Genomic DNA, 16,292 nt, shown 5'->3' with positions numbered 1-16,292 from the left:
TGCCACTCATTCTGGCAGAGATCTTCAATTAGGCGACACTAGGATTATGACAAAATACGACAAAGATCACTGTCTAGAATGATTCGGTAAATAATAATAGCCGTTACTATTATCACAGGTCACGTCTTTTCAAAGAGGTTGCAAATACACCCTGTGGCAGACTGCGTCACTCTGGTGTGTGTTCATCTTTTAAAACAACAAAACTTCAATCACAGCTCCTCAAAGATAAAAACCACAGAAAATGGACACGACGATTTCTACAAGCGATTTTAAGGACAAGCTCAGCTTTCAACGGGTGGTCTCCAACTTCTTGGGGGAAAAGTAGCTGGGGTGAGTGGGAGAGTACGCACCTGAGAGAAACGTGAGTGACCAGGCCGCTGGGCCATGGTAAGAAGCTGAAGACAACCTGAGCGTGGCCCCGGGAAAGCGGCACAGGGCTGCTGGTCCAGGCCTCTCGGCTCTGCTCTGCTGCCAAGCTGGTAGACGAGTTTACAAAACTCCTACCTTCAGGGCCTCAATTTCTTTTAGAAAATAGGTCTTAAAGATCCTAAAAATTTTAAGATCACATTAAAAAAAAAAAAAAAAGGTTCCATACAAAGCAATCAAGAATAAAGAACAAAGCCAAAGGTATCATGCTCCCTGACTTCTGAACTACACTACAAAACTACAGTAATTGAAATAGTAGAATACTGCACAAAAACAAAGATCAATGCAACAAAATAGCCCAGAAACCACCTCATACATATACGGCCAACTAATCTACAATAAAGGAGAATACACAATGGAGAAAAGACAAGCTCTTAAGTGAGATCAAATTTAAAATTTCTCACCCAACAAAGGAAACCACTGACACAAAAAGACAACCTACTGAATAGGAGAAAATACTTGTGTTATGACTAATATAGGTTAGTATCTGAACTATATAAACAGCTCATTAATTAAATGTGGATAGTAAATTTAAAGACATTTTTCCAAAGAAGACAGATGGCCAACAGACACATGAAAAGATGCTCAACATTGCTAGTCAGAGAAATGCAAGTCAAAACCACAATGAGATATGACCTCACACCTGTCAGTGTGGCTGTAAAATGTAATATTACTTGGCCATAAGAAAGAATAAAAATTCTGCCATTTGCATTAACACGGATGGACCAGTAAGGTACTATGCTTAGTGAAATATATCAGAAAGACAAATCCTATATGTTATCACCTTAAAAGATGATTAAATATAACAAAAACAGACACAGATAAAACAAATTACTTACTGGGTTACCACTGGGGACACATAAGTGGGGAAGGCCAAGACTAGGATAAGGGGTTAAGAGGTACAAAATACTATGAATAAAATAAGCTGCAAGAATATACTGAACAGGGAATACAGCTGATATTTTAAATGGACTAAAATTTATAAAAATAACATCACTATATGTACACCTGAAACTAATACTGTAAAATGGGGAGGGTAGTGGGAGGGGGGTTCAGGATGGGGAAGACATGTAAATCCATGGCTGATTCATGTCAATGTATGGCAAAAACCACTACAATATTGTAAAGTAATTAGCCTCCAACTAATAAAAATAAATGAAAAAAAAAAACTACAGTTCTTTAAAAAGTACCTATACAGTGTTAAAAGCAGAAAGATAGTGTTTTAATGTTTTGAATTATCTAGAGATAAAATATTTTCATTATTTCAATAACCTTGTGTTAAAACACTAGGGATAGACAATGGCTTCAAGAATGATTTTGAAAGTATCTTAGTTCCTCATTAGCATGGTTTCTAAATTCAGTATGGACTTACCTGTGGTTACCATGACATTATACTAAGACTGTTACTACATACTAACTTTCTGAAAGAAATGTTTTTGTTGACATTCTGTGAAAAGCTGAGAGTAAGAACATAGGACTGCCTTCTAATGCCCAGATAGTTGTCTGGGTTCAAAAGCAAGAGGCCACCACCGAGTAAGGAAGGACAAGAGTCTACTCCACTTCCAGTACGTGCATAATTTAGTTTCATTTAGTGGAAGAAAGTTTTCCTTAAATCCCTTTCAGGGCCTTAAGCTACACAGAAGAGAGCATCTACAAACCCCGGCTAGGAGATTGGCCACATGCCTGTGGTACAGTGTTTTAAGCATCCACTCTGATAGCTCAGTTGGTAAAGAATCTGCCTGCAATGCAGGAGACCCTGGTTTGATTCCTGAGTCATGAAGATACCCTGGAGAATGGAAAGGCTACCCACTCCAGTATTCTGGCCTGGAGAATTCCATGGACTATGTATAGTCCATGGGGTAGCCAAGAGTCAGACACCACTAAGCAACTTTCACTCACTCCATGGAGACACTGTTAGGTTGCTGCAAACGTACCAAGTCATCTGGTCAAAAGGCACATACTGGGTTGGCCAAAAAATTCCTTTCATTTTTTAGTAAAAATAAAAGACACATTTTTTGTTTTCACCAAGAACTTTATTGAACAATGTTAATCACCATTTTGTTCCACTATGTTCTGCCAATTTTCAGGCAACTTCATAATCCCATCTTCCCAAAACTTTATCCTTTTAAGCAAAGTAAATTCCAGGTACCTTAACAGTCTTCCAAGGAATTGACATTTCTTTCCATTAATTCTGTAAAGACACAAATACATGAAACTCCGAAGGTGCAATGTCTGGCGAGTACAGTGGATAAATCAGAACTTCCCAGTCAAGTTTTGCCTGATCATCAAAGAAATGTGATCTTGCACTATCCTGATGGCAGATGATGTACTTTCTGTTGACTAATTCCAGACACTATTTGTTGAGTGCTACTTTCCCTTGGTCTCACTGGGAGCAGTATGCTTGTTGGAATTGTTTGGTTTTCCAGAGCTCATAATAGAGGACTCCCTTCCAATCCCACCATATCTACATCACCACCTTCTTTAGATGAAGACTGGCCTGAATTAAGTGTGGTTGGTGGTGGTTCATTTCGCTTGCCCCATGATCTCTTCTGTCCTACCTCATGGTACAGCATCCACTTTTCATCACCTGTCACATTGCCCATTTCTGTTCTAAAAATGAATGTTTTCGTTACATTTAAGTAGAGAATCATGTGCAGAAGTACAGTCAAGGTTTTTTTTGCTTAACTTATGTAGAACTGAAACATCAAAGGGAATAACATAATCAAACTGGTGCAACTGATTTTCATGGTTGAGTTGGATATTTTGAAATATGTTGGCTCTCTCCTATATGGTATAATGGTGATTATTCTCAATGTGTCAATTTGATCGCTATCAACTTCAACTGGTCTACCAGACTGGAACATTGTTCGATGAGAATCGCTAATTTCACAAACCTCTTGACACATTCCATCAGTCAGAACACCTCCATACACTGCACAAATCTTTTTTTGCATTTCAGTTGCATTTTTACCTCTCTTGAAATAATAAAGGATAATATGTCAAAAATATTTTCTTCCATTCTCAATTGCTACACAAAAATTCACCAATTTTGATAAATTTTTTTAAATGCACACTGATGTACAGTTGTCACAATACAATCTAACAAAACTGTTCTGAGTGATGTCAAAGACAAGTAAGTGCTACCAGAACCAGCTTATGGAAAACACCGAATAAACCTTTTGGCCCAATACACTGTACTGATAGACTCAAATACAAAACCTAAAAACAAGATGAAACACAAGTACTAAAAATTGTGAATAAATGCTTCAAAAAGACAATGGAAAAGTAAAGTTAGCCCATTTAACATGTATGTTAGTGGAAATGCACACAACAGGGTCCTGTGGAATATGTCAAACTGCTGAAAGTAATGGGGCGGGGGGAGGTGAGGGAGATGGTAGGGGAAGAAAGGGAGGGTGTCTTACGAAGTGTTCATGTCAGAACATCTCATTTTAAAAGTGAAATAGACAGGCTAATAACAGTGTCATTATTGGCACAATCTTTTAAATCTCAACTTTTATGAGGAAGGTCAGGCAAGCAAAGTACTCTGAGTCTAGGATACTACAACACTGAGATGGACAATCAACAGAGAATAGAACTCTTACCCTATTTTAAGAAGCTAAGTTTATTTTTGGTTTCATCTGCACCAAGACGAGACACGGGAAAAAAGGAACTTCTGCATGGTCCCTTCATCTCATCGTCCTTCTGCTGGTTGCATCACTAGACATGTGAGCCCAACCCTATCCCCTCAGCCCAGTGGTCCCCATCCCCTCAGGAGAGGCTTTTCATCCATATTTTTGCCTCTCTCCCAAGATAAACCAAGTGTATGCTTTAAACACACCCAGTGGCTTATACCCTCATGTTTCACTTACACCTTCCTCTTCTTCCCACTCCTGGAACATCACTGGACTCTGAAGAGAAGAGAGGATCCAAGCAGTGCTTCGCTACCCCTGCTCTGAACTGGGGCATGGCTGCCTCCAGCCTGAACACTGTCCCTATGTGCCAGCCCACGAAGGCTGGGTACACAGAGGCCTCAGCGACTTCCTTGTTCTCTTCCACCGTAGCTGTAGAGGTAGCTGACTACAAAACATGAAGAAAATCTCTAATGTATCGAAGTAATTGTTTGACAGAATGTCTTCAAATTCATGTTCAAAATTTCCAACACAGAAGCTGAACAAAACTTGCTTTTAACAAAGGTATAAAATACAATTACTTTATTGATTTATTACAATCAAATACTGCCGACTAGCATTACTTCCACTCGTGCATCATTAAAAACAAAAGGATATTTCCTTGATATTTTCAAATGATGCATTACACAATAAACAAAAGAAGTTAGAACTTAAAATGCACCCTGATTAATTATGTAAACTGGTAATTTAAAAAAAAGCATAACTAATAATTTGGTTCCTTTCTTCATAAATGGAAATTTAAATATTTCTCCTGATAGTCTTGAGGTTATCATTATGTTACGAGTAGTGCAAAGTGTGGCACAGTTTCTTCTAGAAAGGTGTGCCTTACACACCTTATTAGACAAAGGAAATGTGCATAACAAGATGCATACAGTCAATGCATGATAGAAAGCATGTTTCAAATACAAGGCAGCCCCTCAGGCAACCATATTATTTAAGTTTTGCATTATCATTTATGGCATTATAGATTAATTACACATAACATACTTTTATACATTTTAACCCTGAAGATAAGAAAAATAATTGTTGCTTGAAAAAAATTATTCCAGGTAGCCATTTGGTTTGTATCAGGAGAAAGTGAACCTCCAACAGTTTAGTATCTGCCAAGTCTGGAATCATTAACTTGAGTCGGTAAATCAGACACGCGACATGTTTCACAGTGACTGTTGCCAAGTCCTGTCAATGCCTCCTCTCTGCAGTATGCCAGGTGCAGCATCTCCGGGACTACCCTTGCACGTGGTTTTCCCTTTTTTATTTTTGCTGGATTACCATATTATTTCCTCTCTTTACCTCTTCTATGGCCTTCCATTTTAATTATTCATAAATCCTTTCAGAATATCCTCAGAGAACTCCATGAGGGGAAGTTCTGGAGATGGGAAATCCAAGGGAGGAAGATTGGGTATTGGAATATCCTTGGCTTTCCCAGTGTTTGAGGCAAACTTCTGCCAGGTTGAAGAGGCTGTTGCAGTTTCTGAATGTGGTGGCAAGCTCCATAACTCTGACTTTTCTACAAAATCAGCATCTACATCAAGCTCCTTTTCTACTGGGCCTTTTAGAAGTCTGGCCTTTTCAGCCTTTAGCTGTTTATTCTCTCTCCGTAATCTTTCATTCTCAGCCACAAGGAATTCCACATGCCTCTTCAAATCTGCAATTTTGGTGGCCTGCTCCTCTATGACTGTTTTATCATCTTTCGGGGCTTTGCTTCCAATGCACGGCTCTGTTGGCTCCCGCTTCTGCTGAAGTAAAAACAGTAGTGTGTCTGGGTCCCTGTCAAAGACCCCCTGAATTTCAGGCAAGTGTTTCTCTGTGGAAGGGCTGTACTTCTGAGAGAGCAGGGGGCTCTGGCTGTCCGCATCCTCAGCGGAGGGTCTGTGAGATGCCGGAAGCTGGGCAGCCGCGTCCTTGTCTGCGCTCTGCTGGGCTTTCAGCCTCTCCTCCCGCTTTGCCCTCTTCCATCTCTCCTGGATGAGGAGCAGCTGTTTCATGTGGCTGTCCCTTTGCAGTTCCAGTGATAAGTGAGCCTGTTACACAGAAAGAAAGGTACAATTTAACTTTTCTTTAAAGTCTCTTTAGTAATATCCAGTAAATGCTATTCTAGTATCTTCCTTTCTGAATAAGTCAGTATCACTTGAATCTTTTAAATTTATACTATGTTTGCAATTCCATAGAACGCCAAACATTTTCCAAAATAATAAATAGTCTTTCTAGGTAAATTACCATCTTTATTCATAAACAAAACACTGTTCAAGAAGTCAGAGTAAGTCCTATTCCAATTCCAAATCAACACACTGAATTTTACCTTTTTTGAATGTGCCTTAGCCCTCTGCAATGCTATTTTACTCAGCTTAAAATCAGGAAATTTCCTGTTTGGACTTCTATTCTACAACTAGCTAAAGTCTTTCTATCAACAAGGGTTCAATGCATGCCTATATTACATGATTAACACAAGCAGTTCTGGACAGTCAAAAGGAAGTACACAGAATGGAACACAACTTCTACAGAATTGGTATTTTCTCCCTGTCACTGAGATCCCCTCAGATCTTCTCAAGTCAATTAAAGATTTACCAAATAACTCCTATATATCTGCCACTTTTATTATCAGAAAATCACCTTTGGTTGAAGATTTAGCTTTGTATAAAGGCATTTTAAAACCCTACGCAGGCCCTCCCCAAACACAGAAGACAATGTAAAGCCACTGATGAAATAAAAGTGCCAAAACTGCTTAGGAGTTCAGGAAAAGACAGGTTTGGATTTAAACTATCTTTGACAAGCAAAGGAAAGGCCAACTGGTTTCCCCTTGGCCAGGCTGGTTTGCTTACTGTGAGCTAAATATCAGAAAAGGCATTAAGAGGGGTCTCTAAAGGACACACATGGCAACCTAAGGTCTATGAGAAAACCCTAGGAAAAAAAGGACAAGCTGTTTCTGCATGCCATCAGCAGTAGTTCAGTTTTAATCTTTATTTTATATTGGAGTATAGTTGATTTACAAAGCTGTATTAGTCTCAGGTGTAAAATGAATCAGTTACAGATACACATATATCTACTCTTCTAGATTCTTTTCCCATACAGGTCATTATAGAGTGCTAGGTAGAGGTCCCTGTGCTGTGAAGTAGGTCTTTGCTGATTATCTATTTTATATATAGTAGTATGTGTATGTCAATTCATTTAGTTTTAATTTCCTTTTTGAAAAACTAATCTCTTCCCCATTTTATGTATTTTTTGACTGCAGTGTTTTGGGAGAAGCCATTTTTCCATTCAAGAACTCATTTCCCTTCAAGACCTTTATTTTATACACGATTCAAGTCTCCACAAGAAAACCTTTCTAACCCTTGTTGGAAATATTAAAAGTGTCTTACCTGCTCAGACTGTGTTAGCTTCATGGCTTCAGAAAGATATGCTGATTTAAAAAAAAAAGGGGGCACATTAATATATGTCATCATTTTGTTATTAAAAGATTAAGAGATACTCTTACTTTAATACTCTTCCTATGACAAAGAGAACTGGTCTTAGAAGCAATTTGGCTACACAGTTATCCTATTCCTGAAAAGGATTTTTTAAAAAAGGATTCTTAACTTCCCCAAAAAGAGGATCAGTGGTAATCAAATGGAGATATCCCACACTTCACCTGGAGGAGCTGGTTTTTTAAAATCACTGTAGATTTCACAGTTAAGGAAGTAAACATGACATAATCAGAAAAACAGAATTAGGGAAGATTAAAATTATACAAAAACTTATCAAAATCCTATTATGTTCACAGAAATATCAAGATATTGACTATCAATTACTATCAATTACTATCAATTTTACCCACATGAATACCTAGACTTACCATTTTGGCCTCCTACAAAATCATTTTATTGAATTGTTTCTAAGTTATATCATCAGCCTACTATGAATTTGGTAGTTAAAAGTCCGAAGAACTCACTGACATTTATAATAAGCAGTTGCAGGCAGTATTATGAAATTTATGAAAATGAGCTAACTGCTGGAAAGCACGGAGCCATGCTTCCCTTCAAGAACTCGTGATGCATTTGTGAACTATACTCCCAGCCCTTTCCCATTTTATCTTTCTATGGATTTTATATTTTGTTGTATTCCTCTGTAAGCACTTTTATAGCTTGTCTGGAACAAGATGGGGTGTAAATAACAAGTGTTATTAGCAACAGTAAAAATAACAAGTAGTATTAGTAACAGGTTGTGTCCAATTAATCCTCATTTTTTATCTCTTCCTTACTATAAACTTTTTGGCATCTCTCACACATTAAGCTCCTTCTTGCCTTTTTGCTGACACTACAGGCACTGCTTTCTGTCTACTCTTAATCCAAATATTTTAATGATTTTCTAAGTTCATGACTTGGAACTGTTGTCTGCCAGGTTCTACCACAGTCTCTAAGACAGACTAACTGGGTGCTCCCTCTCCACCAGAAAACAGCTGGTTACACAGCCTTTGCTCCACCCATATTAAATTTTTTTTCCTCAACTTTCTTTTACTCCTATATTAAGTCTGTATAACTGCACACAGACCAGTTCTTTTCCTTTTCTTCATGTTTAAGTCTGTTGAGACATTCTATTTCTTACTGTGATAGTGTGGATAAATTTCCCTAGCCATCCCTCCCATTCCCTCTGCATACATCTGTCTCCCTGTATGAACTATGGCTTGCTTTACATTCAGTTTCTTAACAAATGCAAGTTTCACAAAACTATGCTTAACCCAAATGGAATACCTCCCTTTGTAGAATCCTGAAACTATAACATGACAGAAGACACCCAAGGACACTGAGTTCCCAAAGAGCAGAGAACTCAAGTCCACTGTCATTTAAAACATTTACCCAGTGTCATTTTAAAATCTGAGCCTTTAAAAGTTACTTTAAAAGAAAAAAAATTATTAAAAAAATTAATTTATTTTAATTGGAGGATAATGACAATATTGTGGTGGTGGTTTTTAACCTGTCTGCATGGTCATGAATTTGCTTCACAGCCACAACAGGAACAAGTGCCCACCATGACAGAAATGTCAGTAGAGAATACTCGTCTCAGAAAATCCAACAATGTGGTTAAACTCCTTCCTTCAATCATGATATGAGGCTAATATTTAAAGTAAACACTAAGTAAATGATGAGGAAAAGGAATTAAGAATATCTGAAGAATCTATTACTTTTTAATAACATCTACTACTAGTCTATCATGAATCTGTTGGGCTGCCACAGCCTATCCAGACAGCAGATTGTACAGCCTATCTGCACACACACAGCACTGACTCTGCACACACACGGCACTGACTCTGCACACACAGCACTGACTCTGCACACACACACACAGCACTGCACACACACACAGCACTGACTCTGCACACACACAGCACTGACTCTGCACACACACAGCACTGACTCTGCACACACACACAGCACTGACTCTGCACACATGGCACAGCACTGACTCTGCACACACACACAGCACTGACTGCACACACACAGCACTGACTGCGCACACACAGCACTGACTCTGCACACACAGCACTGACTGTGCACACACACAGCACTGACTGCACACACACAGCACTGACTCTGCACACACAGCACTGACTGTGCACACACACAGCACTGACTGCACACACACAGCACTGACTCTGCACACACACAGCACTGACTCTGCACACACACAGCACTGACTCTGCACACACAGCACTGACTCTGCACACACACAGCACTGACTGCACACACACACAGCACTGACTCTGCACACACACAGCACTGACTCTGCACACACACAGCACTGACTCTGCACACACACAGCACTGACTGTGCACACACAGCACTGACTCTGCACACACAGCACTGACTCTGCACACACACAGCACTGACTCTGCACACACAGCACTGACTCTGCACACACAGCACTGACTCTGCACACACACAGCACTGACTCTGCACACACACAGCACTGACTCTGCACACACACACAGCACTGACTCTGCACACACACAGCACTGACTCTGCACACACACAGCACTGACTCTGCACACACACAGCACTGACTCTGCACACACACAGCACTGACTGCACACACACAGCACTGACTCTGCACACACACACAGCACTGACTCTGCACACACACAGCACTGACTCTGCACACACACAGCACTGACTCTGCACACACAGCACTGACTCTGCACACACACAGCACTGACTCTGCACACACACAGCACTGACTCTGCACACACACAGCACTGACTCTGCACACACACAGCACTGACTCTGCACACACACAGCACTGACTCTGCACACACACAGCACTGACTCTGCACACACACAGCACTGACTCTGCACACACACAGCACTGACTCTGCACACACACAGCACTGACTCTGCACACACACAGCACTGACTCTGCACACACACAGCACTGACTCTGCACACACACAGCACTGACTCTGCACACACACAGCACTGACTCTGCACACACACAGCACTGACTCTGCACACACACAGCACTGACTCTGCACACACACAGCACTGACTCTGCACACACACAGCACTGACTCTGCACACACACAGCACTGACTCTGCACACACAGCACTGACTCTGCACACACACAGCACTGACTCTGCACACACACAGCACTGACTCTGCACACACACAGCACTGACTCTGCACACACACACAGCACTGACTCTGCACACACAGCACTGACTCTGCACACACACAGCACTGACTCTGCACACACACAGCACTGACTCTGCACACACACAGCACTGACTCTGCACACACACAGCACTGACTCTGCACACACACAGCACTGACTCTGCACACACACAGCACTGACTCTGCACACACACAGCACTGACTCTGCACACACAGCACTGACTGTGCACACACACAGCACTGACTCTGCACACACACAGCACTGACTCTGCACACACACAGCACTGACTCTGCACACACACAGCACTGACTCTGCACACACACAGCACTGACTCTGCACACACACAGCACTGACTCTGCACACACACAGCACTGACTCTGCACACACACAGCACTGACTCTGCACACACACAGCACTGACTCTGCACACACACAGCACTGACTCTGCACACACACACAGCACTGACTCTGCACACACACAGCACTGACTCTGCACACACACAGCACTGACTCTGCACACACACAGCACTGACTCTGCACACACACAGCACTGACTCTGCACACACACAGCACTGACTCTGCACACACACAGCACTGACTCTGCACACACACAGCACTGACTCTGCACACACACAGCACTGACTCTGCACACACACAGCACTGACTCTGCACACACACAGCACTGACTCTGCACACACACAGCACTGACTCTGCACACACACAGCACTGACTCTGCACACACACAGCACTGACTGTGCACACACACAGCACTGACTCTGCACACACACAGCACTGACTCTGCACACACACAGCACTGACTCTGCACACACACAGCACTGACTCTGCACACACACAGCACTGACTCTGCACACACACAGCACTGACTCTGCACACACAGCACTGACTCTGCACACACACAGCACTGACTCTGCACACACACAGCACTGACTCTGCACACACACAGCACTGACTCTGCACACACACAGCACTGACTCTGCACACACAGCACTGACTCTGCACACACACAGCACTGACTCTGCACACACACAGCACTGACTCTGCACACACACAGCACTGACTCTGCACACACACAGCACTGACTCTGCACACACACACAGCACTGACTCTGCACACACACAGCACTGACTCTGCACACACACAGCACTGACTCTGCACACACACAGCACTGACTCTGCACACACAGCACTGACTCTGCACACACAGCACTGACTCTGCACACACACAGCACTGACTCTGCACACACACAGCACTGACTCTGCACACACACAGCACTGACTCTGCACACACAGCACTGACTCTGCACACACACAGCACTGACTCTGCACACACACAGCACTGACTCTGCACACACACAGCACTGACTCTGCACACACACAGCACTGACTCTGCACACACACAGCACTGACTCTGCACACACAGCACTGACTCTGCACACACACAGCACTGACTCTGCACACACAGCACTGACTCTGCACACACACAGCACTGACTCTGCACACACACAGCACTGACTCTGCACACACAGCACTGACTCTGCACACACACAGCACTGACTCTGCACACACAGCACTGACTCTGCACACACAGCACTGACTCTGCACACACACAGCACTGACTCTGCACACACAGCACTGACTCTGCACACACACAGCACTGACTCTGCACACACACAGCACTGACTCTGCACACACACAGCACTGACTCTGCACACACACACAGCACTGACTCTGCACACACACAGCACTGACTCTGCACACACACAGCACTGACTCTGCACACACAGCACTGACTCTGCACACACACAGCACTGACTCTGCACACACACAGCACTGACTCTGCACACACAGCACTGACTCTGCACACACACAGCACTGACTCTGCACACACACAGCACTGACTCTGCACACACAGCACTGACTCTGCACACACACAGCACTGACTCTGCACACACAGCACTGACTCTGCACACACACAGCACTGACTCTGCACACACACAGCACTGACTCTGCACACACAGCACTGACTCTGCACACACACAGCACTGACTCTGCACACACACAGCACTGACTCTGCACACACAGCACTGACTCTGCACACACACAGCACTGACTCTGCACACACAGCACTGACTCTGCACACACACAGCACTGACTCTGCACACACACAGCACTGACTCTGCACACACACAGCACTGACTCTGCACACACACAGCACTGACTCTGCACACACACAGCACTGACTCTGCACACACACAGCACTGACTGTGCACACACACCACTGACTGCGCACACACACAGCACTGACTCTGCACACACACAGCACTGACTCTGCACACACACAGCACTGACTCTGCACACACAGCACTGACTCTGCACACACAGCACTGACTCTGCACACACACAGCACTGACTCTGCACACACACAGCACTGACTCTGCACACACAGCACTGACTCTGCACACACACAGCACTGACTCTGCACACACACAGCACTGACTCTGCACACACACAGCACTGACTCTGCACACACAGCACTGACTCTGCACACACAGCACTGACTGTGCACACACACAGCACTGACTCTGCACACACACAGCACTGACTCTGCACACACACAGCACTGACTCTGCACACACACAGCACTGAAGTGCACACACACAGCACTGACTCTGCACACACAGCACTGACTGTGCACACACACAGCACTGACTGTGCACACACACAGCACTGACTGTGCACACACAGCACTGACTGTGCACACACAGCACTGACTGTGCACACACACAGCACTGACTGTGCACACACACAGCACTGACTCTGCACACACACAGCACTGACTCTGCACACACAGCACTGACTCTGCACACACAGCACTGACTGTGCACACACACAGCACTGACTCTGCACACACAGCACTGACTCTGCACACACACAGCACTGACTGTGCACACACACAGCACTGACTGTGCACACACACAGCACTGACTGTGCACACACACAGCACTGACTGTGCACACACACAGCACTGACTGTGCACACACACAGCACTGACTGTGCACACACAGCACTGACTCTGCACACACACAGCACTGACTCTGCACACACACAGCACTGATTGCACACACAGCACTGACTTGCACACACACAGCACTGACTCTGCACACACAGCACTGACTTGCACACACAGCACTGACTTGCACAAACAGCACTGATGCTGACATCACACAGCACTGACTCTGCACACACACAGCACTGACTTGCACCACACCAGCACTGACTCCCACACAACAGCACTGACTGCACACACACACGCACTGCCAACTACAGCACACACACAGCACTGACTTGACACACACAGCACTGACTGTGCACAGCAACTGACTGTGCACACACACAGCACTGACTGCACACACAAGCACTGACTGTGCACACACACAGCACTGACTGTGCACACACACAGCACTGACTCTGCACACACAGCACTGACTGTGCACACACACAGCACTGACTGCACACACACAGCACTGACTGTGCACACACAGCACTGACTGTGCACACACACAGCACTGACTGCACACACAGCACTGACTGTGCACACACACAGCACTGACTGTGCACACACAGCACTGACTGTGCACACACAGCACTGACTGTGCACACACACAGCACTGACTGTGCACACACAGCACTGACTGCACACACAGCACTGACTGTGCACACACAGCACTGACTGTGCACACACAGCACTGACTGTGCACACACACAGCACTGACTGTGCACACACAGCACTGACTGTGCACACACACAGCACTGACTGCACACACACAGCACTGACTCTGCACACACACACAGCACTGACTCTGCACACGCACACAGCACTGACTCTGCAAACACACACAGCACTGACTCTGCACACACAGCACTGACTCTGCACACACACAGCACTGACTCTGAACGACAAAGACAGATGTGCTCCGAATCATTTCTGTGACAGCACAGTCTCAGAGAAGGTCTTCAGGTCAAGATCTATTTTCAAGTACATATAAACACACACCCTCAAGTCTGTTCACCTTCCGAAGAGTTCACTTTGAGTTCTAAACATTGTTAATGGCTGTTACTAACTTCCAATTTAAGCTTTTGCCCTTTTTGCTGTCTGTAAAAGAAAAGAAATCCACTTAGAGACTGGACTGCATAAGACTGCCAAGGGAGAATTACAGCAACCCAGTTACCGCTGCCAGTCAAGGATCTAAAGCAAGGGTCCTCTAACAGTGGGGAATTCTCGGCAGTTTATAGCTTCTTTAACTTTTTTTTCAATATAAGGTGGTAAAAATAACTACACCTCCTCCTCCTCCCTACCCCCTTCAGATTTAGATGGCTTTTTCTTTCTGAGCTTGGTATCTCAGCTGATCAAGTAACCTCTGTATTTCTACACATTCACAAAGCACTATCAGAACACTACCAAGCACAGAGGATATGAGTCCTTAGCACTGGAGTCTCAGGGTCTCCTCCGCTCTCCAGCTGAGGCCTCTTCTTCTGCTGGTGAATTCTCTCACTTCAGGCTTTTGTTCCCAACATTCCTCAGATGACGACCTTCCCCTGTTGTGTCTCTAACATGATTTCCAAACACTAAGTTGCTTACTCTCAGGATATATTTACATCTACACCTCCCAAAACAGCTCTGTTCAAGCCTAGATGTTAAACGCAATTTAGAAAACAGAGTTCATTCCATCCACATTAACTCTCAAACTAGCATTACATTCACAACTCTACTCTGAAACACAACACAAGGCTATTTTCAAACAAGTCTAAACTCCAAATCAAATCGGCTGGGTGGGATTAAGTAATCACACTTAAAGTTGCACCTCCAAAGTTAGAGCTAATGGAATCCAACAGATTGCCTTTATCTTTTCTACCCCTGAGAAAGTCACAGAATTTAGATAAAGAGAAAGGGGGAGAGGTGTTTAAAGCCCAACATTAATTTTAAGTCTTCCAATGAAGACAGGAATATAGACTAGGATGAAAGAGACTTCCCTCTCAAGCAAGAAGGGAAGATCCCACGTGCTGCTGAGCACCTAATCCTGCAAGCCACAAGGACTGAGCCCAGGCTGTGCATGCAATTACTGTAGCCCGTGTGCCCTCGACCCTGTGCTCCGAGACAGGAGAAGCCGCCACCGCGAAAAGCTGGGGCACTGCAACAAAGACCTAGCACAGCCAAAAATAAAATTAATAAATAAATCTTAAAAAAAAAATAACTTTTATACCTTTTATATACTCAGAATATCCTACCAATCAGACACTGCTTTGGGAAAGCAAGTGTTCTCTTTTCTTGCTACAAGTAATAAATCCTTCCTTCTCTGGGGAAAAAAAAAAAGAATATTCTACCAATCAACACACAATCCATGCTGTGAGGCATGGCCAAGTAGTGCTAATAATAAATTAAAAACCACAAAGATTTATGGGATACATACAATGTGCTCAGCCCTACAGCTGAAGGGTACACTTCAGTGGCAAAACT

General features: G+C 43.8%; 1 protein-coding gene across 4 annotated transcripts in view; it reads right to left on the bottom strand.

The window, feature by feature from the left end:
* Positions 1-2,437: 2,437 nt before the first annotated feature.
* NRBF2 (nuclear receptor binding factor 2) overlaps positions 2,438-16,292 on the bottom strand; it is a 38,129-nt gene continuing 24,274 nt past the window's right edge. For all 4 annotated transcript variants that reach the window (XM_070470714.1, XM_070470717.1, XM_070470715.1 and 1 more), the window contains 2 exons: positions 7,472-7,512; positions 2,438-6,136 (listed from right to left, as the gene is read on the bottom strand). In XM_070470714.1, coding sequence (XP_070326815.1) covers positions 5,426-6,136; positions 7,472-7,512 — 752 coding nt within the window. In that variant the 3' untranslated portion in view covers positions 2,438-5,425. The remainder of the gene's footprint in view (positions 6,137-7,471; positions 7,513-16,292) is intronic.

Source organism: Odocoileus virginianus, chromosome 7 (genome assembly GCF_023699985.2).
Source record: "Odocoileus virginianus isolate 20LAN1187 ecotype Illinois chromosome 7, Ovbor_1.2, whole genome shotgun sequence".
Classification (NCBI taxonomy): domain Eukaryota; kingdom Metazoa; phylum Chordata; class Mammalia; order Artiodactyla; family Cervidae; genus Odocoileus; species Odocoileus virginianus.
This window is presented reverse-complemented; position numbering and strand designations above follow the sequence as displayed.